The sequence below is a fragment of the Hippocampus guttulatus genome, chromosome 17, assembly GCF_054856545.1.
Source record: "Hippocampus guttulatus isolate MCC_2025c chromosome 17, RoL_Hgut_1.0, whole genome shotgun sequence".
Lineage (NCBI taxonomy): Eukaryota > Metazoa > Chordata > Actinopteri > Syngnathiformes > Syngnathidae > Hippocampus > Hippocampus guttulatus.
In genome coordinates this window covers 10,168,615-10,194,013 of record NC_141277.1, presented here as the reverse complement: position 1 = coordinate 10,194,013, position 25,399 = coordinate 10,168,615, and the positions used below count along the sequence as shown (strand labels likewise).

Genomic DNA, 25,399 nt, shown 5'->3' with positions numbered 1-25,399 from the left:
AAACTCAGCAAGAAGGATGACTGCATGTCTAATCCTGATTCTATGCATATTTCACATACTTCTAAGCGTGAATAGCAGAGGCAGAACCCCATTGCTCAGTGGCGCATGATGTTGAAACCTTTAGGGAGAAAAGCCGTTTATTCTGAGCTGTCTAAGCGTACTCGAGGACAAAGGAAACGTCAAACCTGGCACGCCCTCCTTTTCCACTGTGAGTGAAGGCAGAGGGATGATGAGACGTCTGTATATTCATCAGAAAGGACATTTATCCTCCAAAACCTTCTCCTTGCCACAGAGTGTCTTTCAAATAAAATCCTCTGTTTCCAAAGCCATCATGCAGTGGTTGTCTGGGAGTGTGTGCACGCCAAAATGAAATACCTTTTCAAACGAGGTTTAAATATGACAAACCATGACGGGCATCTTTTTGGGGGATTAAGGTGCACATGGCTGGAGAGGAATGTTGCGTAAAAACAGGATGTGAGTGTCCATGAGCTCTGATTTTGATAGTCACAAGAAGATAAAAGAATTTAGACTTTCCTCGGATTCCAAAGTAGGCAACGCTACAGCAAATTCCAAACTCATTTGATTATGATTTGAAAGTGCCAAATGCGTTGAAACATATCAAATGGAATTTGACATGTTAAATTTCAATTCCTTTGGATTACTGGAGTATGAAGGCTTCTGATCCTCTTAGGGTGGTTCTGTTTGTGACCAATAGGTGGCACTGTAGGGCTCCTCCTACAGTGGCACGCCTGTTTTCTGTTTGTGACAAACAAGTGGCACTGTAGGGCTCCTCCTGCAGGGGCACACCTGTTGGTCATTGTGTCATTAGTTAGTGATTTGTTGAAAGGACTCCTTACCCGACCAGTCGGTGTCCGGTCATTGTTTTTTCATTGTTTGTATCTGCTCATGTTTGCTTTATGTTTGCATTTTTTGTTTGTATCTGCTCATGTCTGCTTTATGTTTTAATTTTTTGTTGAATATATCTTGTTAAGTCTACCCTACTCCTCCCTGCTTTTTGGGGAACCTCTACCTGACTACCTCGCAAACGTGACAGATCCTGAATACAAACAGCCATTTTCTGTGTAATTGGGTTCACACAGAGATGTTTTTAAGACTTCTTACATGACACCAACTGTCATAGAAGAAGGAATGAAATTTGAAAGGACATTTAGTAGTATGCCCAAGAACAGGTGGAAAAATGTTACAGTACTTTTATACAGTCACAGCTTTTTGAGTGCCACTTTAATACTAGTATTACATGTTCTTGAAGGGGACAAAAATGCTCCAATTGTTCATATTTGCTCTCTACCAATTTCAAGTTCAGGCTCGCCATGTGCCAATTTGCAGCCAAGATGAAAATGTGCGTGCCAGGAGGTCCTCGACACGTTGCCTCCATTTCCTCCTCCATTCAAATGAAGAATAGAGGACATCCAACTTCAGAATAACAAAAGAGAGGAAATAAAAATAAAACACACTTTGTGTGCAGAGGTTTTGTCATCTATAGTCAAGAACAAGTTCTGCAAAACACATCTCTAAATAAAAGGGGGGAAAAAAATGTCACAACCATACCGTAGCTGTCGACACTGCTGTTCACTTGTTGAAAGAAGCAAAGAATCTTGGCAGAACATAAAATGGGACAATGTCACATGTATTTGTGGCACTACTTCCCCAGAGCGACATTCTGAACGAAAGTACTGCAGCAAGGCACAAACTAAACATGAGTTCGGGCAAAGAGAAAACGCTCAGCACAATGACTCATTAACAAGCGATGAACAAGCACATGTAAGACTATTGCTGTTTATGTTTTCTTCGGTTCTCATTGGATGCGTTTGTCTGAAGACATGGTATTTGCTCCTGTTTCTTAGTCGTTGGATAAATAAAATTCAGAACTCTCTCCGGCCTACTGGTTTTTTTCCACTGCCTCAAATCCATTTGAACACTTTAAACTCCTCTGCACCATTTCGATGCTCAATTGCCGTATTGGCCCGAATATAAGACGGTGTTTTTTGCATTGAAATAGGACTGAAAAAGTGTGGGTTGTCTTATATTCGGGGTCGAGACATTATACCCATTCGCGACGCTAGATGCGCCAGCGGTAGCGGTAGCACGAAGAAGAAAAATAAAAAAATAGCGGCCAGAAAGAAAAGAGAAGAAAATAATAGAAGAGATAACAGAAAATGGAGAAACGTAGCGACAATCTAGAGAAAAGTGGCTCGAAGATCGGCCAGGTTAACCGGCAGCTGAGGAGAAGTTATGACATAATTTTCATTTCAAAAACCAGAAGCCATTCATTTACGAATGTGATTGCACTTTAGTTTACATATTTAAATGTTCAGATATTAAGATCTGAATACTTTTTCTCTCAAATAACCTGCTATAATCATTTATTTCAGATGTACTGTAATTATTTTCTGTATGAAAATTAATTTAGTGTTCAAAAAGTCTTTTTTCAAACTTGAGTCTTGAAAAAGAGGGGGTCGTCTTATAATCAGGGCCGTCTTATATTTGGGCCAATACGGTATATGCAAGAAACAAATCTCCAGTAGAGTTGGATTTGCAAAATAAAATTCAAACAAAAGTGTCACGTTTAAACTTATTGTGACAGAAAATGAGGAGCCTGATAAAGGTCAGAGATATTAATACCTCAGCCTAGACAGCTCACCATGTGACATAAAGCACCTGGCCACTGTGGTTACCAAGCATTCGTCACCTCACCTTGTGTTAGGTCATTCCGTGGCGCTCCTGGCTTCCCGCTGGCTTCCTGTCTGGCAGACTTGTGGCTGCCAGGTTGGATCCAACCGGTTCTCAACCTGAGCACAGCTGCTGTCAGGCCAGGTGGCTGTTAACTGGCTGTCTTTCAGCTGAGCCATCTTCTTGCTGGCCGCGTGGCTTGATCCGGGCTGTTGGCACCTTATGGTTACTTCTTATGTGGCGAGTGCAGATATGTAGCCTGTTGAAAATTAAATCATCGACGTATGACCTTGAAATGTACATGTAGATAGTTAGTTAGATAGTTAGCTAGCTAGCTAGCTAGATAGATAGATAGAAAATGAAGCGGCCACCATTGTCAACTACAGCTTCAAGAGCATGAAGTCTGTCACATTACCATGGGATCATGGTTCCACTGGGGTGTGGGGGGTCCAGATTGTGGATTGTAAAAACTAGTCGCCTAGTCAACTTGCCTATTCGACTACTCCACAATGTCGTTTAGGTCTTGACGTTGACTAGTAGCTAATCACATTTTTTGGCTGGAGCAGGACGCAGAGCTGCAACAAATGAGTGTGCCGAATGAAATTAGTCAGTCACTTTAATTGATTTGAATTGTCTTCTATTTCTGAATGTGCAGATGCGGTAATTGAGGAAGAATCACTGAAGGGGTAAAAGGCAGGGTGGAGCAGGATTTGGAAAAAATATAAACTTGCCTGTACTTCAAATGCTGAGAACACACTCTCCACACAAGCATCACCAACCATGGCTTTTTCACAGAGATGCCAGTAACAACGAGGTCAAAGCCTTTCAAATAACAGTCCCACAGAGAGCCAAACTAAATTTACATCTGGGAATTAAAAGAGTAATCAGATTGTCCTCGTGAAATTGTCTTTCATCCAGTCCATGTCCTGGGCTGCTATGATGAATCACATTCTACGAGACAATAAAAGGGAAAAAACGCAGACGGAGTGAGCCGGGAGATAACATCCACTCACGGTGGGGGATGGCACAGGTTAACAAGTGTTTGTTCAACAACTCTTCAACAAACAGGATTAAAGACTGTTGTTGGATTTTTGCTGCACCCTAGAGAATTGAAGGCAGATTCCTCAAGTCCAAAGGCATTCAATCTTTCTCTATCTTGATCTGACCACGATTGAATTTATCGCTTTGTGCTTGTGATAAAAACGTGTTAGTGCAAGTAAATTTTACGTGCTGCGTTTTTGTACAAATATCGAACAGTGGTTAAGGACATATCACCCTCACATCCACGGCAATCCATTTATCTTCAATCAAAGTCAAACATTTTTGTGGTACACTACATTTTATTTGTCCTGGATTTTTCATGACACACTTTGTGTACAACGCGTAAAAATTTACTATAAGTATCTATGCACGCCATTTCATTAACAGAACCATTTGACCTAAATGTAGCTAGCAAAATGTGCATTGTTATTATTGGTGATTCTACATTGCTAATTTGCATATTTCTCATACACAATACTTGAGATGAAAGGAGTTGTGGTGTAATTTGAGTACCTTGATTAGACAAAAAAGCTAGGAATTTCCTCCCCATCCTGGCAACTGTTTCTTTGGTGTGCACCGCGAGGCAGCATGCAAGCACGAAAGCGTCCCAGTGGAAGCTTGCCCATATTTGGAAGTGCTTGCATAGCAGCCAACCAGGAAGTGGCAGGGTGGCTTTTCCCGCTGGTTCACATTGACAAATATGTTATTGAATGTGGAAATTAATATTTTGCCCCCCCCCCCCAAAAAAAATGAACACACACAAAATACGCTTTTCCTGCTGGTTGCTCTCTTGCAATTAGAACTCTGAAACCACGCCGTCACCTTCTCTCCTGACGGTGGGGTACTCAACTGGTTATTTATTATTAAGTGAAATGTCTTTCCTCCTTTGTATTCATTATTTCTCTTTAAACAAGTAAACAGTAGGATACTCAATTACTAAAATATTAGATAGTTCCAGGCCTACACAGTACACATTCTAATAAATACGGTATCTGTCATGTTCTATGGGCGGTGTTTGCATAGTTGCAGTCTTTTTAATTCAAAAGAGTCTCGCTTTGACCACAGTCAGGCTCTGTTCATATTCATTATTCTGCTACTGCACAGCTCCTGAACCCAACTGTGAATTTTTAGCTGTGTTTTCAAGTCTGCATGTTGCCTTGAGTTAAAGTGAAGCTTTCGGGCAGAGCAGAGTCATGTCTTCATTTGGATGGATTCCGCTCTGCCCAGCAGATCGTTATCGGAGAGCTGGAATCTCCAGTTGTTTTAACCATGTTTGTGATAGTGATGTTTTCAAAATAATCCATGTTATGATTAGCTTTAAATGAATGTATGTATCTATTTATGTTAATGAGTATGCAAACTTTTGATAAGATTTCATAGATAAGTCCATCCATCCATCCATCCATTTTCCAAACCGCTTGATCCTCATTAGGGTCGCGGGGGGTGCTGGAGCCTATCCCAGCTGTCTTCGGGCAGTAGGCGGGGGACACCCTGAATCGGTTGCCAGCCAATCGCAGGGCACACAGAGACGAACAACCATCCACGCTCACATTCACACCTAGGGACAATTTAGAGCGTTCAATCAGCCTGCCATGCATGTTTTTGGAATGTGGGAGGAAACCGGAGTACCCGGAGAAAACCCACGCAGGCCCGGGGAGAACATGCAAACTCCACACAGGGAGGCCGGAGCTGGAATTGAACCCGGTACCTCTGCACTGTGAAGTCGACGTGCTAACCACTGGACTACCGGGCCATCATGGTTCATTTCCGTTCATTTAGTCATGCTCGTGTTATGCTTTATCAGCCCCTTTGTGTAGTTTGTATGAGTATAGGAGAAGGGTGTGACATGGGCATTTCTTCAAATCAATAAATATTTAAAAATAATCATAATAAGAACATTTTTTTAAAAAGCACCCAGGGTTGTTTTGGTCATTTATTCTTACAAGAGGTAGAGAAGTCAAAGGGAGTACAATCTGAGACCCACCCTCTTGCAAGTTCCCTGTTGATGCACAGTCAGCTCAATTTGCAATAAGCAAGCAGGACCGGATGCGGCAAGCTCAACATTGACACCCGTCTTCAGCATTGGCGTGGATTGCTTCCATTCTCCGTTGCGGTTATTCTCCCTCAGTCCCTCAATGAATGGAGACGCTCCCCACCCCGGACCATCTAAATCTAATTATTGATTTACTCACTGAACCGAGCACAGCGCTTGCTGATGGGCTGCCGAATCAAACGTCACACAAAAGGTCAAACTGAGAACACGAGTTCAGGTCGTTTAATTTGTTCCGTGACCAAGCTTGCAGACGTTTCCCATCCATTTTACACATGAAAATGAATTAACCTGACATTATAAATGTTCAGCCACAATCAAAAACGACCGCATTTTATGTTATGTTTTTGACCAAAAACTATAGTCAAATATAAACACGTAAACATGAGAACCTATATTTTGTTGTTCTACTTCTTCCTTTCATAACTTTGCTGCTGTGAATTGGGAATTTCTCCATTGCGAGACTAATAAAGGTTTTCGTAATGTTTCATGATATGAAATTAATGTTGACGTGCCTTTAAGAGGCGTGGCCTTGTGACATCAGGAGCTCTGACTCCAGCTCAGATTGACCGTTTACAGCGCGGTTTGTTCGTTAGCATGCTTCATTCTCCTTGTGTGTCAGTCTGGAGATATTTAAAAGCTGTTTGAGTGATTGATTTTGATATAACCGAGTAAATCGGATTCAAATCTATCAGCACACCAAATTTGCGAACTTTGATTTTTAACTCATTCAGTACCAGCCAATTCTGGACCAAGTCTGAAAAGACGTATAAAAACGTCTTTGGGAGTGAATGAGTTAAAGACAGTGACTACAAGTGTATGCTAACAGCAATCTTTTCTTCTTCTTTTTAGTATGTATTTCGTAGTTCTCGATCCCTTGCCAGACAGGCAGCTAAGCGTACCACACTACAAATCAGCATTCTCGACTGAGCTTCATCCGACTATAACGGACTGCGTTGTTGTTCACCAAATTAGGAGACCTGTTTGGCTTGAATGATTTATGAATCAGTAAACTTGAGGTAGCAAATGCATCCCTGCTTGCGTGTCAGTGTTTCGCAAGCAGGCCCAACGTTCAAGCAATTACCGCATTTTGAATTTGGTGACAATGCCTGCATCAATCTGTCATATTTTAACCCAACGTACCATGGGAGAATCCTCCAGTGACTCTGAAAGGAAAGAGGAGCAAGGATTTGGCTAATATGTCTTTCACGTACCTTTGCGAACATGCACATGCACACACAGGCACACACGCAACAAAATCTCAAAGGAGAGACGGAATAGATGAGGAGGGGATCCATGAGCCTATAGGACAAAATAAATATTGTCTTGAAAGAATGATGCCTGTCGCAGTTCATAAAAGGGAAACACAAAGACCTGCACGCACACACTTTCACAAAGATCGACCATGGTAAACCATCACAGTTCAACCTTGTACTTGAACAAACCTGCAATCACTGTTAATAGTTATCGAGCTTTTGCAGTAATAGCAGCATGTGTGTATGTGTATGTGTGTGTGTGCGTGTGTGTGTGTGTGTGTTTATATCCAAGTACCATTGCGAGTGCACTTTGCTGGAAATTCTGCAACTATGTAGTTCTAAATGTTTTAATTGCCAGATTTTTTTTCTCTTTAGTTCTCGTAGTTCTCACTATGAAGTAAAGAGCCTTAGAAGGTTTGGACCTTGATGATAAAATGAGTTGGGATAACAGATGATGAAACCAAGAAAGACTTTTGTGTTGATGATAAAAAAAATGTAAAAATGATGACTGTTTTCATCAAATACACAGAGACGGCTGGGTAAGACAGAATTAAATCAAGAGACACTCTTCATCGTGTTTATTTACTTTCAGGCAAAAAGCGGGTGGTGAGAGGCGGGGGGGGGCAGATAAAGTGACGCAACTCTAAGAAACAAGTCAGTTATCCTTTCTTTTTATTTTATGTGCAAGCATGAGGCTAAAAAAAAAAGTTGCCCTAACATATCACGATTTAGCAAGATGAATGAAAAAAAACGTGAAATGGAAAAAGTGGGCTCATGTTGGTGTATAAACACATTTGTCGCAAGTCTGTTACATCAATACACATTTTATCCACCTCCAAAATTAATGGCCCATGCATCCACCATATGTGGAAAAATAATCGATTCCGTCTTCTTTTTTTTTGTATACTGTAATCCCGAAAAGAGAACAAGACAAATTATTCAACAAAAGCACTACCCCCGACGCAAACGTCTTGAGGCTTGGTTTTGCGCAAATCTCAGTGTTATTCACTGGCACAATGTTTTTTCTGTTATTCTGTTCTTCACGTAAAAATCATCACCTTTCATTGCTGTAGTTCCTCCATTTGTTATGATCTGAATCTGAAATGATGATCCTTACGAGGGTTCCTCCATTTGCATTCCTCCTTAAATATTCAATGAATTTTTTGAACATATTGAATTCAAATGAGTTAAAGCCATTTTGTGATTAAAATAATAAATGAACTATAATACTCAAAATACAACAAATTAGCATCCTTTTATTATTTAAATCAACTACATACACACGTACTGAATTATATATGTCTTATTATTATTATTATTATTATTTTTAACTCACCAACGAATGATCTGGCCAGTTTACCCAGCTCGGTCTAAACGCTTGGTCCTCCTCAACCTGACTTTTTGAGCAACAGTGCCCTCTGTTGTTGCTAAAATGTGTGTGCGAGTGAGACTTGTCCAATTTTTCCATTTTCAACTCAATCCGTACTTTTGTCATGGTTCTGTATTCTCTTTTGTGTGACCTTCTCAATGTCGATGAAATCAATATTTGGAACAAAAACAAACTAACAGCCTCAGGAAAAGGCATTTCCACGATCATTTATTTGTACCAGCCTTTTTTTTTTTAAATTAAGGGACACCTGGGATGAAAAACCAAAAAGATTTCAACTTGTCAACAACATGGCCGTGTGTTGGTATTAAACAATTTCCTAATCGAGACAAAAGTCCTGCTGACAGCATTTCTTAGTTTTCTTTTTATTCATTTGACCAAAATCATTCAAACACAACTTCAAACTGTCAGGCAGATAAGATAACTCATGAGCGGGTAAGACATACAAATGTGTTAGTTTGCAATATTGCCGTTTTTTTTTTTTTTTAAATTGTCTTAATTTGTCATTCCCGCTCATTTTTCTTCTCCGTGTCTACTTTTATAGTGCTCATCTGGTTGATTCCGTAACTTCTCTGCAGCCTTAAAAAGAAAAAGAAAAAGTGAGGCGCCTTCAGGGACAAACGGTTGAGTACATTTCAATCTTGTGTCATCATTCGTCTCGATCTTTAAAGGCCTTTCGATAAAAATCCTGCCTTTTCCCCCCCCTCACACATACACAAAACATATCGATAATTAGTTTAACGCTTTCAGGGACAGCGGTTGCTAGAGTGGACAGCAATTCAAATGTTATTTTCTCTTATATTAATTACTTTTCATGTCACAGTTGTGCATCAGCAGCGCAGTGGACCCGCAATGTGTGTTGCATCCACTGCCATTATTTATTTATTTGTTATGCCTAAAGACTAACTGAAGAAAAAAACACTTGAGGAAAAAAAAATAATCTGATGTAGGTTATCAATATTTATGCATGAAAGGGTTGGAAAAAAATGTGCAACTGTTTGAAATGGGCAATCCGTGACTAGGTTCCCGCAACGGTGTTCCTTTTATTAAATCACCTGTTCAGGAGTGAGGTCCCGCTGCTCCATTGCAAGCATCTCATATCCGACCATGAACTTCTTCACTGTGGCCGAGCGCAGCAGAGGAGGGTAGTAGTGAGCGTGCAGCTGCCAATGTGAGTTGTCTTCCTTTAAGTAGGGGCCGGTCGGGGCTCCTGAGGGACGCAAAAAAAAAAAAAAAAAAAACATCCATCAGATGATGACAGATGAGGGACTTGTAAAAATCCCCAAATGACCCCACCCCCAACCCCGCCACACACACACTCACAATTCGTTGATGCATTAATGGGAATGACACCTTGGGCTGATCATTACCTAGCTTGAACCAAACAAAAATGCAGATGGACGGCAGAATGTCGTGATTTGTTTCCGCTTCGATTCTGCAGCACGCTTGTGCGCACGCAAAGAGAATAATCAGGGTGCCTGGCTTGAAGGCTAATTAAGAATATGCATCACCCTGGGAAAACAAGACCGTTCATCTTTCTTGCCATTCTCACAGCATGAATGAAGCATTTGGATCATTAAATCATTTAGCCAGCGGACCAGAAATCAGCCCACTTCATCGGTTACCTGAGCAAAACACAACAGTTGCTGACAAGTGAGCATCCATTTTCTGAACTGCTTTATCCTCACAAGGATCATGGGGGGTGCTGGAGCCTATCCCTTTGGGCAGTAGTCGGGGGACACCCTTAACCGGTTGCCAGCCTATCGCACGGCACACAGAGACGAACAACAATCCACGCTCATGCACACACACACACACCGAGGGACAATTTTGAGTGTTCAATCAGCCTGTCATGCATTTTTTTGAAATGTGGGAGGAAACCGGAGTACCCAGAGAAAACCCACACAGGCAAGGGGAGAACATGCAAACTCGCCAGAGCTGGAATCGAACCCCTTTGCACTGTGAGGACGATGCACTAACCACTGGATCACCAGGCCGCCTACATTGTAGATATATTTGGAGGGGAGGGGGCTTGACGGCGTTCTGATTCATCGTGCTGGTGGAATATGAGTTGAAGCAGCAAAAATCGACCTGTTTTTATTTGTCAGTGGGCAGCCATTTGGCCAATTGCTGTCAAGTGACATTGACATCACATGTGGTGAGTGATCAGTGAAGTGTCGGTTTTGTAAAGTAACTCAAGCAAGGCTTTGCTGCTGTTGGCGTTGGACCGGCAACATTTCAAACTCGCAGCTCTTGAGGCATGATGACACTTGCTCTCTTGTGTCGCATATCACTCGGTGCATCACGGCACTCGGCTAACCTTTGTACGGCTTACGGCCCCTTTGCTCGGTGCTTCTTTGGCAGGCCCTCAAAATGGGTTTTTCCCCCCCACTGGTTTTTGCAGGTTGGATAAATATCAAGTACCGCCTGCGCGTTGGATCGAGCAACAGCTGCCTGGGTGGTAAACACCATCCCGAGCAGCACTTCCAGCCTCGAGTATACTTTATTTGCGCGAGACGTTTCTTCTCTGCAGCCCGACATCGTCTTCACAGCTTGACGTCAGAGATACAAGATGATTTCTCTGTCTTAGGGGCCATGTGCAATAGAGTGATATTTTGACATGTTATTTTGTTGTCACACAGGCTCTTTTTTTAATGGGGGACAGCTGGTGGTGAATTTTGGCCTTTTGTGGTAATAAAAGAACGTTTAAAAATTTGCTTATTCACCGACCCCGTTTATTTTTTGCCGAAACCCCTGCAGTCTGCTCATAATGGCAATTCGTTTCAATCAGGGCTGAAAACATTATTGTCTACTGAAGCATTCTCTTCTCCTTTATTCTCATTTAATCCCCATTTGCACGCTATTCTTTACTTTATCCCGACTGATGCTTGGTTGTAATCATTTAATTAAACTATTTTAGAGGATTTTATGATTTGCGCAACGTCTTAATATTGGGGGCGGGGGGTGGCGGGGTTGGTTGAATGATTTTAATGTTTTTTGTAAAGGACTGAATTTTAGGGCACAATGACATGTTATGGTAAAAAAATGCTTCAATCATGAATGTGCCTTTTGTTTATAGATTACTGACCCAAAATAATAATGCCCGTCACTCTCGACATTTGAGTAAATGCGCTGTGTGTGTGTGTGTGTGTGTGTGTGTGTGTGTGTGTGTGTGTGTGTGTGTGTGTGTGTGTGTATGTGTGTGTTTAGGGAAGCCAATTCAATGATCTCACAAAATGCACTAATGCCGAAATTATAGACACTTGCCCAGGCCAAAAATATTGAATTTGGATCAGCAACAAATCAATTATGATTTTTTTTTTGTTTTTGTTTTAAGGACTGAGTCCAATGGAACAAAAGTGAGGAATAAATCCTGACCCAGCCTCAAAATGGGTTCATTCTCAGTGAAGATGAAATGTATTAGTCACATGGGAATTGTTGCAAATCATGCGGGGAGTCCTGCTGACTGTAATAATCATCGTTTATGTAAACAAAGGCCTCGTCAGCATTCCTTAGAGGCCCCCCACAGCCCAATAAAAGTGCGACAGCGATGATGCTTCACTGTAATGTCAAACTGTGGACATGCTTTTCTTTCCGCTTTAGGATCAACTCTTGTCTGCCAACTCATCCAAAAGTCTGTGTGAAACGCCGATTCCTTGCAATTCCATCATCCTGCTGTGATGTTTGCTCAGACTTGCTCAAAGATCCGGCATGAATCTGAAATCTCTGCTTGAATCTTTTCCATCAGCCTCTTATTTTCCTAAATGTGTCTTTCATCGTGTGTTCCTTTGTATCATCGTCTGGTCCCCTTGTGAAATTGGCACATGGCTGTGACGGTGGCCGGCCAGCTTTAGATCAAATATGGCTGAGGTATAAACAATGGGATTTTTCTACATGTACACATTTGGCAACAAACAGCTGAAAAAGAAAGTGCTGATAGAGAGGAAAGTGCTTTAAAGAATGGAACAATACATCATACATTTTGGCACCCCAAAATCGGAAAATAAAGGGATTGTCCATTTTGGGCTACCTTCGATGTTTCTCAAGGGAACAATGCTGACTCTCCAAGTTGTGTAAACACACACAAAAAAAAAAGAAACTCAATCTAAGGGATCAACGGGAGCTGTTCCGCTGTGGGATGGACGCCCGTCATACACTCATAAACTGTTAGCAATGTTTTTGTCTGACAGTGGATGTCTTGCGCACACTTTTGTTTTTGTTAAGCACCATTTAAATAAGAATATATGAAGCACTGGCAGGGTAAGGAAAAAAATTGCATCCCTTTATATTTACATTTACATTGTTGCCAATATCCTGAACGGTACAAATTTAATCTTTCGATATGCTCATGTGTCTGACAGTGATTTATGGCACACTAATGCTTCGACTGAACACTGAAGAGGAATTCAAATCACTTTCAGAAAACATTTGACATTAAACAGCCTGCTTAATATTCACTGAAAAAAAATACCGTATTGGCCGAATATAAGACGGTGTTTTTTGCATTGAAATAAGACTGAAAAACTGGGGGTCGTCTTATATTCGGGGTCTAGACATTATACCCATTCACGACGCTAGATGGCGCCAGATATCATTGAAGCGAATGGTGAACTTGACTTCCCAGGCCAAAGTGAACTCCTGCCACGAAGAATAAAAATAAAAACAACGGTAGCACGAAGAATAGAAAGAAAAAATAGTGGTAAAAAGGAAAAGAGAAGAAAATAATAGAAGAGATAACAGAAAATGGAGAAACGTAGCGACAATCTGGAAAAAAGTGGGTCGAAGATCCGGTTAACCGGCAGCTGAGGAGAAGTTATGATGTCATTTACATTTCAAAAGCCAGAAGCCATTCATTTACGAATGTGATTGCACTTTAGATTTGAATGAGGCAAAATAACAAAAAATATATTGTTATAATCATTTGTTTCAGATGTACTGTAATTATTTTCGATATAAAAATCAATTTGGTGTTCAAAAAGTATTTTTTCAAACTTGAAAAAGAGGGGTTGTCTTTTAATCAGGGCCGTCTTCGGGTCATATTTTAACCCTTTCGGGGACAGCGGTTGCTACAGTGGACAGCTTATCATGTTATCAGGTTACAGGGTGCATGAAAGGGTTAAAGTACTGTTCCCGCATTGTTCTGCTTTTCTCCCTTCTTTTATTGTTTCCTGTTTGATTTTGAAATGAGACGTCATCATCTTACGTTTTTTGTAGATTCTCTACGGTAAGTTTATTCTTTCCTTGTGTTGTGAAAAATAAACATTAGCATTGACTGTCATGCCTCATGATTATTCCTTAGTGTTTTTCCTGCAAAATGTTTCTTCTTACCATGCCAACCCATGGAGTAGGGAAAGGACACATGAAATAGATTGTCGTATTTGGTCAGCAGTCGCTTCATAATGTCAGCCAGACCTGAAAAAACAAAAGACGAAGACAAAGCAAGTCAACATGACTAAAGTGGAAGCGTGTCAAGTGTTCGTCCGAAATGGCTGCATGAATGTTGGCGACAAAACCGGAAAGAATTTACTCAACAGTCACCAACTGTTTTTGTGTTAGAAACAACATGTCGCATCTGCCCAAAAAACACGTACTCTCCCTTTCCTCTGTGGTCAACTCATTGATTCGGAGGACATGTCGTCGTGGCAACAGCAGCAACTGATAGGGCCACGTCGCCCAATAGGGAACCACTGCCAGCCAATGAGGGTTCATCACCACCACGCGTTCCTGAAAAGCAAAATGAAACTCAGAATCAATGAAAAAAGATTTTCATAAATGAAAAAAAAAAGAAAATGCCTTTAAAAAAAAAGAAGAAAGAAAAACTGAAACTACAATTTTGCATCCAAAACTGAATAAAACTAACTTTCAAAATAGCGAAAATAGAATTAGGTTTCATCTTTGTCAATTAATATCACGCGTGAGCTTTCAGGGTTAATTTTAAAGGCATTTATTTCGGTATTTCTGTACAACTGTACAGAACAAGGATGGTCAAATAGTCATATGATACTAATGCAGCGTGTTATCCCGGAGACAAATTCCTTGTGTGTTCTACATACTTGGCCAATAAAGATGATTCTGATTCTGATTTCCTGACCTTTGTTTTGTTTGTGTGTGTGTGTGTGTGTGTGTGTGTGTATGTGTTTTTTAAATCTGGCACACGAAAACCACGCCCAAAATTAAAATAAATAAATAAATAAAACTCATTCAAAATGAATAAAAACTAAACTAAAACAAAGCATTCCAAAGATTTTTTTAATTTAAAAAAAACAAGTGTTTTTAACATAATAAATTAAAAGTAACTGAATTTAAAATGCAAAGAAAATAAATAAAATAAAAATAAAAAAATTACTAGGATGAAAACTATTTTCGGGGTAGAACCAGTGCAATGACAAAGGGCCAGATGTGGTATACAGGGACTTCTCAATGATCTAAAAACTGTTCCGCGAGGTACAAATGACTTCATAATTGAGAGCTTTACTTAAAAAAAAAAAAGTCGGGAGAGAATACATGTACACTGACATTTCTACACAAATGTACTATCACTCAAACCTGTTTAATGTATTAACCCTCTCAGGGACAGTGGTTACTACAGTGCTCATCTTATCATGTTATCAGGTTACAGGGTGCATGAAAGGGTTAATGGACACTACGTAAACAACATTTAAAGCGGTTTTCTTTTACTGATCCGATCATTGTTCTTCTCTACTCGCACTCCTTTCCAGTATTATAACGCAGCAGAAATGAAGACTGACAATAAATTAATCGGAGAAAGGACCATGGCGTGCAAGTAAGTGAACGCCGTACTAAATCAGACACCTCTCACATCTCCAATCTCCCCCTCCCAAAAAAGTTTCATTCAATTAGCTTGGAAAGTTTGGCTATCACATGGGAGCCAACCCCCAATTCAAGCTTTTCCAAGTACTGCCGTGTGCCAATTTATGGTCCTAACCTCGGGTCAGACAGACAGGAGCAAATAGGAAGAGGGACACTCTCGGCACAACACACGCACACACACACACACACACACTGCTTCCACTCTAATTTTATAAAGGTCAGCCCCCATGAGTGCCCAGATCTCACACCTGTTATGTACGAATCACACAGCTATTTTCTTTCTTGCCAAATCACGTATAATCACGGATATGTGTGCCATCAGTGAGTGCGGCATTCCTTATTTTGGCTGAAACCTAAAGCAGCTCAAGCAGCAGGGAGCGTAGGCGTCACCACTAAATACTCTATTGGCTGAAGCTCAACCCTTCAAATGAAAGGACCTAAAGTGCCGTGAGGTGCCAAGATAACCTCACGAGTCCCGGACAAGGTTTAAGCGCAGACCGGAGCCAAAGGCTTGATGTCAAAGGTCAGAAACTAGGGCATGATTTCTATCGATTTCGCGTGTACTTAAATCCTTTGCAAATCTAGCAAACAGTTTGACTTTGACAACTTGAGGAAATTCTCACAGGAAAGAATCCACACCAGGTGAAACTGTCGTCATCATCATCATGTCTTTAACTGTTGCCAGGAACATTTTAACTTTCTTCACTATCATGCGGTACAGTACACTATGATGTCTTCCACAATGGCAGTCAGTCCTTCTTAATCCTTTCAGGGACAGCGGTTAATACAGTGTTACTACAGCTTATCAAGTTATCAGGTTACAGGTTATCTCTCCCTCCCTTGTTTCTTTCTGACTTTCGGGTTGAGTGAACGCTGGCGCGTTTTGGCTGCCGCTGCTCAACCCGTATTGTTTTGTGTTATTTGTTATTGTAAAGTGTCCTTGGGTGTCTTGAAAGGCGCTTATAAATAAAATCTATTATTATTATTATTATTATTATCATTATTGGTGCATGAAAGAGTTCATGAGTGTTGCAAAAAGCCAAAGAAAAACCACATATCGCATGAATGATGGTGGTGCACAGACTTTTTTCATTTCTTCTATATAACTCATGCAGTGGCAGCCATTTTCAGACTCTTTTGTAGCCTAACTGTTGAAAAAAAAATATGAATAAATTCTATGGATTTAATGTGTGGTGCAAGTAAGTGCAGTGTCACTCTTCAGACTGCATCATATTACAATGGCTGGCACTTTGAAAGAAAACAGCCTCCCCATTCGATTTTTACAAAAACACCTAGGCCTACAACACTACTGTATTTTAATGTTGGTCATGTTGGTGCTCCTTGTCGAGATAATTATTTTCAGGTGAGACTTTGTGCAACAAGTTGATGAACCACTGCTCTTTTGCTGCTGTCTTCATATTCATAAATACGCCATTATAGTTGAGCAACCGGTGTAAAAAAATCTCTGGGCCACAGTTCCCACCAAGGCATCTGCTTACTATTGCGACATTCGCATCGCGCGCGATGCTAAAACTTCCTCAAGGTTGCCGTTGTTTATGTTCTTCACACACCGGTGCAGAATTGCTAAAACATGCGAAACGAACAAAATATGTCTTCCTAATCTTTTTTACAGGTTGAAGATGGATGCCGCAGCGTAATGCTAATGAGCATTTCTGCTGCCCCATCACATGCTTCACTGCCTGAAAAACAGGCAGTGTGTGCTGGAGGAAAACAAGAAGCAAAGGTGCAACGGAATAATGGGGGGGGGGGGGGGGGGAAGGCTGGAGGAAGCAAATGGATTAAGGGAGATGTACAAAGATTTTCTTGAAAAATGGAAACGCCGACGGCGACTGGACTGGGTTAGGAAACTATTTTTTTTTCCTGAAGTGGATAATCAATGAATGACTTCATAGTGGCCATAAAAATGGCATAAATAGTAAGATTCCTCCACTTTGATAAAAAGCTAAAAAAAACATCAACAATTAGTTTTTGGTTTGTGACACTTTCTAATCAATGTCTGAGCATCCACACAAACTCCCTGTGCCATGTTTTGCTTTGTCTTTGTTTTGTTCCTTGAGTGTTTCAGCACCACCTGGAGTGTGGGGCGTCACCTTCAGCAGTGCACCTGTGCTGGATCAGACAATCTAGGGGTGGCCTACTTAAGACACCGATTACCCATCTTCTTTGTCGGACTAGGGCTCTTGATCACCGCTTTGCTAGGGCTCTTGATCACCGCTTTGCCCATGTGCTTTGTTATCTCTCGTTCATGCTTCTAGTCGCCCTCCTCGTCATAGTCATTCGGGTTTGTGAGTATTTTAGTCTTGGTATTGTACTTTGTTTCGTTTATTGTATAGGCTTTATTTGTTTTCTCATGTTCTCGAAAATCATTCTATCCTTGTAATTGGCAAGCGCTTTGTGTTATCGTTCGATTTCTCTGGCTCCCTGTTTTGCCAGCACCTTTTGTCGAATACTTTGTCGGTCCCTCGCTTTTCCTTGATAAACCTTTTTGTCATCGCCATTTATCTGAGTCTGCGTTTGTGGGATCCATACTCCATTCGGTCTGCGATCAGACCACAACCTGTGACTCTGAGCGTCCCTTGGGACCACGGTGAGGAACATCAGACATGCACTCGGCAGGTAAGCTAGTATCACACCTGTCCAAACTAATTACATGATGTAGGCATGTTACAAAAAATAAATAAATAAAAATTTTAAAAATCAAACCACCTATCTATCAAAATAGAGCATATCACTGAATAGAGATTGGTGACACAAACAAAATTATTTTAGCGCCCAGGTATTTTGAAGCATGATTACATCCGTCGAAATCAGGGGTATCAAACTCATTTTTGTCACGGGCCACTATGCAGTGACGGCTTCCCTCGGAGAGCTGGTCTGACGGTGACACCAAAAGTTTAATTGTCACATCGCCTCATTACTTGTACACAAAAAAATAAATTGATGGATTACGCTCAGTCAAGTAAGCTATAATAGCTTGTTCAAGTGTGTGTGAGAAGAGCGGAACAAAACTATTGCAAAATCTGAAGATAATGTATTACACGTGATGATTTGGCATTTCGGTACACATTTTAGCAAGGTTCATGAAAGTTGGCACCCATGATTTGCTTTGGCGGGCCACATTAAATGACATGGGGGGCCGGATCTGGCCCCCAGGCCTCAAGTTTAACACACATGGTCTAAATAGAATCTGCATCAATATGGTCCCACATTGCCCAATCATAAAGAATGCAAGACATGCTATTGAATAAAACATAAAATTGCTAGTTACCTGACCTCTGAAACGTTCTAAAGGGCCTCATTTAAGGGGCTCGCCCATATTTGGACTTCCTGCCTCTCCCACCTGCAGCGTCTCACCAGCGGCGAGTGTGGGTGGACATGTGACAATATATGCTTCAATCTACCGTATAGTAAAACAATCAAACAATTAAAGTCAACATTTCGGGTAGAGTCACAAATGTTAGACATGAATAGGGCCATTTCTCAAAGTGATGTGTTGCTTTACTGAGGTTGTTGAGCAGTACCTTTTTAGCAACTTCTTGTTTGGCATATTGCAGCAGCAGTGGTTCTTGGTACTTTTCATAGAACGCTTTCTGACATCGATCGGACAGAGTTGGCTCATTTGGGAGGAAGCTGCTTGCCCACACCTGTGATATTGAAGGATGTGTAAAAAAAAAAAAAAGATGCAGGAAGTCAATAAGAAGATATGACAAAATCGGCAAAAATTGTAATCAGGCATTGGAATGAGTTGAGATGAATGGCTTAGCAAGGGATGCCAAAATGTATGTGGTCGGGTCGTGTTCAAAGGTGCCACCAGTTGTGTATCTAGTATTTGGGTCACTGTCGTTCACACTTGTGCGAGGCAACGTGAAATAAAACCTTATTCCTGGATTTAACTGATTGGGCCCGGATAACTTTAGTTGTCTGCTTCATGGTGCTCTTTTACCCATTTTCATGGCCTTTTTGAGCTTGAATTCATATTTCTTGTGACATTGGGGCAAAAAATGTTAAATAGTCCATGTAGAGCAATAACCAGTGGCATTTAGTGCGGTTTTTGCATGCCACGCAGGACTGCATCTGACAGAATGGCTAATTGTTTTCTGATAAAACACACCCCTGAACTTATTCACCCAAAATGTAATGGGCATCCAAAGGCACGCATTATTAAAATGTTCCCTCTGGTAATTAAATAATGATTCTTTTGGGTTGGTTAATAAAGGCTTTATCCCACATGGTTCATGTGGGTTTTTCCCAGAACCATAATACCGTACTGATTAGCATGTCAATAATGAATTATGACATTATGATGATGCCCGAAAAATGCAATTTATTTGTAAACTGTTTTGATTCAAATCCAAAATGGACAGTAAAGATATCCCAAACTTGTATTATATTTTCATTGTAACTACTTATTGGGGAGTTTTAGCTTCAGACGTAGCAGCAAAGAAACATTACATTAGCCTGAAGTCACACACTGCCCTCTACTGGCAGCATTCACACATTGACAGCACATGAGAAACGGCGTGTGCTGATGATGTCTGGTATTAATTTTGTTATAAATACTATTTTTTTAAATGTAATTGAACAGCCAGCGAAGAAGATTTGTTGAACTGGAGTATTTGTTTTAAATGGGTGCCTGAGTGCTGAGCAATTGGCTTTGAATTGAATACAACTTTATTGTCAAATGTGCTGTACCATACCATGTGCCAGTGTTTGCGTTTTCTACCTGACAGTGGGGATGTGGATTGGAACAACCCATCATAGCTCCTTTGTTTTCAAAGATCTAAAGGAAAAAAAATTGAACACAAAAGTCGACAATTTAGAGTTCTATCTTTGTAAACATGCTATACAAATGTAATAACAGATGCATGTTTTGTTCTGTAAATTTCCCCAGTGTGGGACAAATAAAGGATATCTTATGTTTTATTTGACAAAGTTGAAAATTTTACAATTTTATACCAGATACTGTATGTCATACTATTTACTGACTAGCTGTATTATATGTCCTCGTCTCGGGATATATAATACAGCTAGTCGGTAAATATTATGACATACAGTATCTGGTATAAAATTGTAAAATTCTCAACTTTATATACTTTATATCAACTTTTATATATATATTTGTGTGTGCGTGCGTGTCTATGTGCATGTATGTATGTGTGTGTGCGTGCGTGTCTCTATCTTATGTTACGATTTAAGATTGGGGCAAGTAGTCGATACATCCCATACCTGAACCCATGGGTAGGTGGCGCCCAGTTCCTCCATGAGCTCCGCCCACTTGTCAATCACAGTGACAACCTCTTCTTTTTTCATGAGAGGAAGGGTGACATCAGACCAGGGATGGAAACACATGACCTTACTGGAATGACGAGATAATATGTCGATCATGTTTTCCACTCATCAACTGCTGGGTCAACATCTGGCAAAATCTGACAATTCCTGACATTTTGGGTGGGTTTTTTTTCTGTTGAGGTTTCTGATTGCGAATGCTTGCTTGTCAAACTGACAGAAAAACAACTAACATGCCTTTTGTTATGTGCAGAGAACACAAACTGTATAAATAAACAGCATCTTTCTGTGAAAAAAACATTTATTTAAAAAAAGAATCTAGTGTTTTCTTTTTTTTTCTGCCTTGCGTATAATTTGCTGTCATTAAAAAAAAAGGATATTCTAAAACATTGGACCATTTATTTTGATATGCTGGGTGTCCCAAAAGTCACCACAGTATACACTTCCTTACTTCCTTTTTCAGGCCCAACCAGAGACTGATGCAGGGTCCTTATTGTTTCTGGACAAATTATAATTTTTACTCATGTTATTATCTGTCATGATTTGCATTTTTGAGGGGCTAAACATGAGCAAAAACTCGCCAAACTTAGCACACACAGCAAGCTTGGCGAATAAATTTAATATTTTAAGGATGTTACATGTGCACAAAAAAAAGGGTCTGTAGCGCCCCCTACAGAGGTTTCAGCCCGACTTATCCCGGTACGTTTGACCTATAAAGTGATACTGAAGGTGAGCTACATTGCTGCCTATAATTGACACCCACGCTTTGTGCTACTGCGTTTTGGTTCTTCTCACAAGTCCAGATGTCTCATCTGATAGCCGTCAATTTGACGCAGATGAAGGAAGCATATGGTCAAGCCGCCGAACTACAAATGAACTTGCTTCCTTGTCCCCCCCACCCCTGCCCCATTCCTAAATTGGCTTCTGCTGATGAAAAATGTATCTTCGGCAAGCTGGGAGCTTACACAGACAATAACTCCTCGCCGGAGTCAACCTAAATTGAATGTAACCAATTACCACATCCCTCCTGAACTTGAAACAAATCATAGACCCTTGAGAAGAAATTGCAATTATTCTGTGCTACCTTATGGTACCGTAATTGGTATCGTGCATCAAAGGAGGATGTTGCCCCTCATGTTGACTTTTTGTTTCCTCTAGGATAACAAATTCCCAAATTAATGCACCCGTAATTGGTTGCCTGTATGTCACTCGGGGGCCCGCAAATTTTGAGTTCAAGATCCCTTCGCAAAACACCACAACATTATGCACAAAGAGACGCATTCCGGCCTGCGCGTGGTACAAACGAAAAGACAAAAACACAAAAAAAAAAAAGAATCCTGTCGCCGGGAAGAGAACGTCATATTAATACAAAAGCCTGGCAAGAGTCGGTTTCAGACAATTGGCCTCATTATCCAGTGTGTGTGTGTAAGCGGATGTGTGTACATGTGCATAGAGAGGCAGATCGAATAACAGTTGTTCCAATTGTCATTTTTCGTGAGGTGTTCTGTTGTATTATTACTTTGTTTGACCCTTTCAGGGACAGCGGTTACTCGAGTGGACAGCTACTCAAATATTGTTTTCTCTTATATTAATTCATCTTAACGTCACAGTTGTGCATCAACCACTTCAATGGACCCTTAAGTGTGTTGCCATCCACTGCCATTATTTTTTTTCTATGCCGAAATACTAATAAAACACTTATGATGGAGGTTATCATTATTTGTGCATGAAAGCGGTAATATTCTGTAAAGCGCTTGGTTACAACTGCTGCAAAAGCGCTACGCACGGTGAATAAAGATGGATTTCACCGTGTAATCTGTGAATGATGCGTTCATCTTAAACCGACAACAGGGTTTGAGAATAACTTTCTTAGCAGATATTTTTGTGCTACTCAACAGGTTGTGAACTATTCATTAGGCCTCCGTGCTAAGAGTGAGTGACAGGAAGGGAGAGGCTTTCCTGTTCGACATGTTTAACATGAAACCGTGCAGTCATTACACGCAGCTAAGAAGTCATTTCTTTTTCAACACAGAGTCAATGTTGCTGACTTTTCTTGTCAGGTTAGGAAACGTTTCCATCCAGGAGAAAAAAAAGCATAATATATGAAGGGCGTGACCCTGTGAAAGTTAAAGGAAGTCGAACACAATGTGCACTGATTCTAACTTTTCCTGAATTCCAATACACGAAGTCTAATGATGATTGGTTCAAAAGAGGAATCATTATTATTCTACTCTCGGGCAGTCCAAAGAGAACCTATTCTAGATCTGTATGAATAAGTCATGCTCTTCTGCCAAGTCTTCCAAGATGCTGTGTTTTGAGTGACACTGCATGGAAGGTGTTGATATAACAATGAATGTATTATTGCGGCAGTAGTTGGAACTGGTGTAAAAAGAGACATTCTAATATTTGTTGATTGATAACCGTATTTAGCAACAAAAAGAGCTCATCATTAACAACAAATATAAGTATGTTTTCTTACCACACCCCTGTGGCTGCTTTCGATTGAAACAATGGATGTTGATCGGAAGCTGAGGAGCACAAAATTCGTTGTCAATCACACGATATGGTATGACAGTAATTACATTGCAAAAATTCCAACAACTTGGATTTGGAATTCACCTCCACCTCATGAGTGTGGTGCGTTATGATGACGAACCGTACGAGAGCAGCAAATGAATACAAATTAGCAACAGATTTGCTTTCCTAGTGTGAAATAATGACTTTTTATTAGTCTGATGAAAGAGCCATTTACCAGGATCTGGAGAATCTGGCTGGATGGCAGGAAAGTCATTTTCAAAAACAAACGTGCTCTTGTATTCTGGATTTTTCTATGGAGACAACACAACAAATAGACAAATTTCATTTGGTCTCGTTAGCAGTGGATGACCAAATGTGTGTATGTGCATGCATGCGTGTGATAAAAGAGATATGGTTACATGGCGCTGTGTTCGTACCATGTGACATTATCAATTATTCAGCATATTAAATTAGCGACTGAATAGAATTTTAGAACATCTCCAAAACTCACAAGCTGCTTCACTAATAAGTCAAGGTACCACTATATTGTGAATGTGTGTTTTGTTCGCTGTTACCTCTCCATTAGCACGTGTGTTTCCGGGACATAGTGGATTGTATGGATCATATCTCGGTACACATTCCTCTGGAGGTTTTTCCACCTGACCGGTCCATGGTCTTTTCATGCGGTGGGCTGAGACTAGGACCCAACTGTCCCTCAGAGGGTTATAACGTAGGTGCTGGTGCTCTGAGGGCGCATTGAGACAAAAGAACTGATACTTTAACACACATACTAGTTGAAATCCATGCTTACCAAGGTTGGTGGTTCACAAAAGATCAAAATATGAACTTTGTTTGAACATTCACAGATGATGAGTCATGTGTGTCATTTCTCAAACAAAGTCCTGTTTGTGCTTTTCAGACAACTTGATCAACGACTCTTGCGTGACTCAGACTGGCTGCAACAGTACACTGATGAATATTATGCAGTAGCTGACGGGGAATCTCACGTTCGTCTGGCCGAAACTGTATAAATTGCAAATTTGTAGATGTATTATTTTTTTCAAAGATCTATCGGTTTGGTTAATCTACAACTGGAGATGTTAGTATTGGCAAATATTCACCAATCTAAAGTGTTGAAAATAGCGCGATCCCTCTGACGATGCAATTAACATTGCATTGTTGAACAAACATACCCTTTTGGGGTCTTGTGGAAAATTGACTGTTTTGGAGGTATTTTAAGCCAGCGATGTGAAAAGTGATAAATGTAATGACAAAACTAATAAAACATTCAAACCACCCATGGAATAATTTGACAATTTGGCATGAACTGCAGGAAAAGCAACTACTGTACATATATGCTCTAAGATAGTCCTGGGGAAATTAAACTTCATGAAGCACTTGTGATATTTTGTACTCTTCTCGAGAGTGCTCATGGATATAAAGGCTATCCATCCATCCACTTTCTGATGTGGTTATCTTCACAAGGGTGGCAGGGAATGCTGGAGCCTATCCCAACTGTCTTTGGGCAGTTGGCAGGGGACACTCTGAACTGGTTGCCAGTCAATCACAGGGCACACATCGACGAACAACCATCCGCGCTCACACACCTAGGGACAATTATAGTGTTTCATTAACCTGCCACACATGGTTTTGGAAAATAGGAGGACACCGGAGTACTAGAGGAAAACCCACACAGGCATAGGGAGAACATGCAAACTCCATACAGGAAGGCTGGAATTGAAATTGAACCCTGCACCTCTGCACTGTGAGGCCGAGACACTAATCAGTCGACCACCGGGCGATATAAAGGCTAGTTAGAAATTAATTAAACTATCTACTGCATCTTTCAACCAAGAATGCCGTCTAGAGGAGTCCAAAATTATTACAAGTGTTTCACGAAGCTTCATTTGTGCATCAGTCCTACAAGGATGGTTCGTGATCATTTAAAACTAACAATAGGAGAAAACACTCAAGAACTGTTCAATCAAAAAGAGCCAACTCTAGAAATATCAATATTCCTTAAAATCACTTTTTGAGAACTTGTTCAGTTTCTGAAAATCGGAAGTTAATTTAGGCATCTCTATTGGTCAATTACACTGAAGTTCAGACACGCCCACTGTCATATTTGTATAGTTTTGTTTCCGGTGCAGTTTTGATGGCTCGATCCGGGATTGTTAAATATGGCAACGAAACCTAGGTCGGTTCAACTCCCTACCTTTTGGATCAAATTGGGCTTCAGGGCCACTCATGTCAACAACGTTGGATTTAAATTGGGACAAGTCTTCCGTCGAGGTTTTGCGCAAAAGCGCTTCGTCGGCT

The 25,399-nt window shown here is 40.6% G+C and overlaps 1 protein-coding gene across 2 annotated transcripts; it reads right to left on the bottom strand.

The window, feature by feature from the left end:
• Positions 1-2,902: 2,902 nt before the first annotated feature.
• galt (galactose-1-phosphate uridylyltransferase) lies at positions 2,903-25,399 on the bottom strand. 2 transcript variants are annotated; one of them, XM_086135133.1, is made up of 11 exons: positions 25,296-25,399; positions 23,656-23,825; positions 23,316-23,391; positions 23,043-23,091; positions 20,504-20,633; positions 20,001-20,057; positions 18,799-18,921; positions 14,017-14,149; positions 13,754-13,837; positions 9,481-9,635; positions 2,903-2,950 (listed from the first exon to the last, which is right to left on the bottom strand). In XM_086135133.1, exons 1-11 carry the CDS (start codon positions 25,327-25,329, stop codon positions 2,918-2,920), a joined length of 1,044 nt encoding a protein of 347 aa, XP_085991259.1. In that variant the 5' UTR covers positions 25,330-25,399; the 3' UTR covers positions 2,903-2,917. The 2 variants fall into 2 exon arrangements, with proteins under 2 accessions (XP_085991259.1, XP_085991258.1); XM_086135132.1 differs by lacking the exon at positions 2,903-2,950 and adding an exon at positions 7,694-9,004.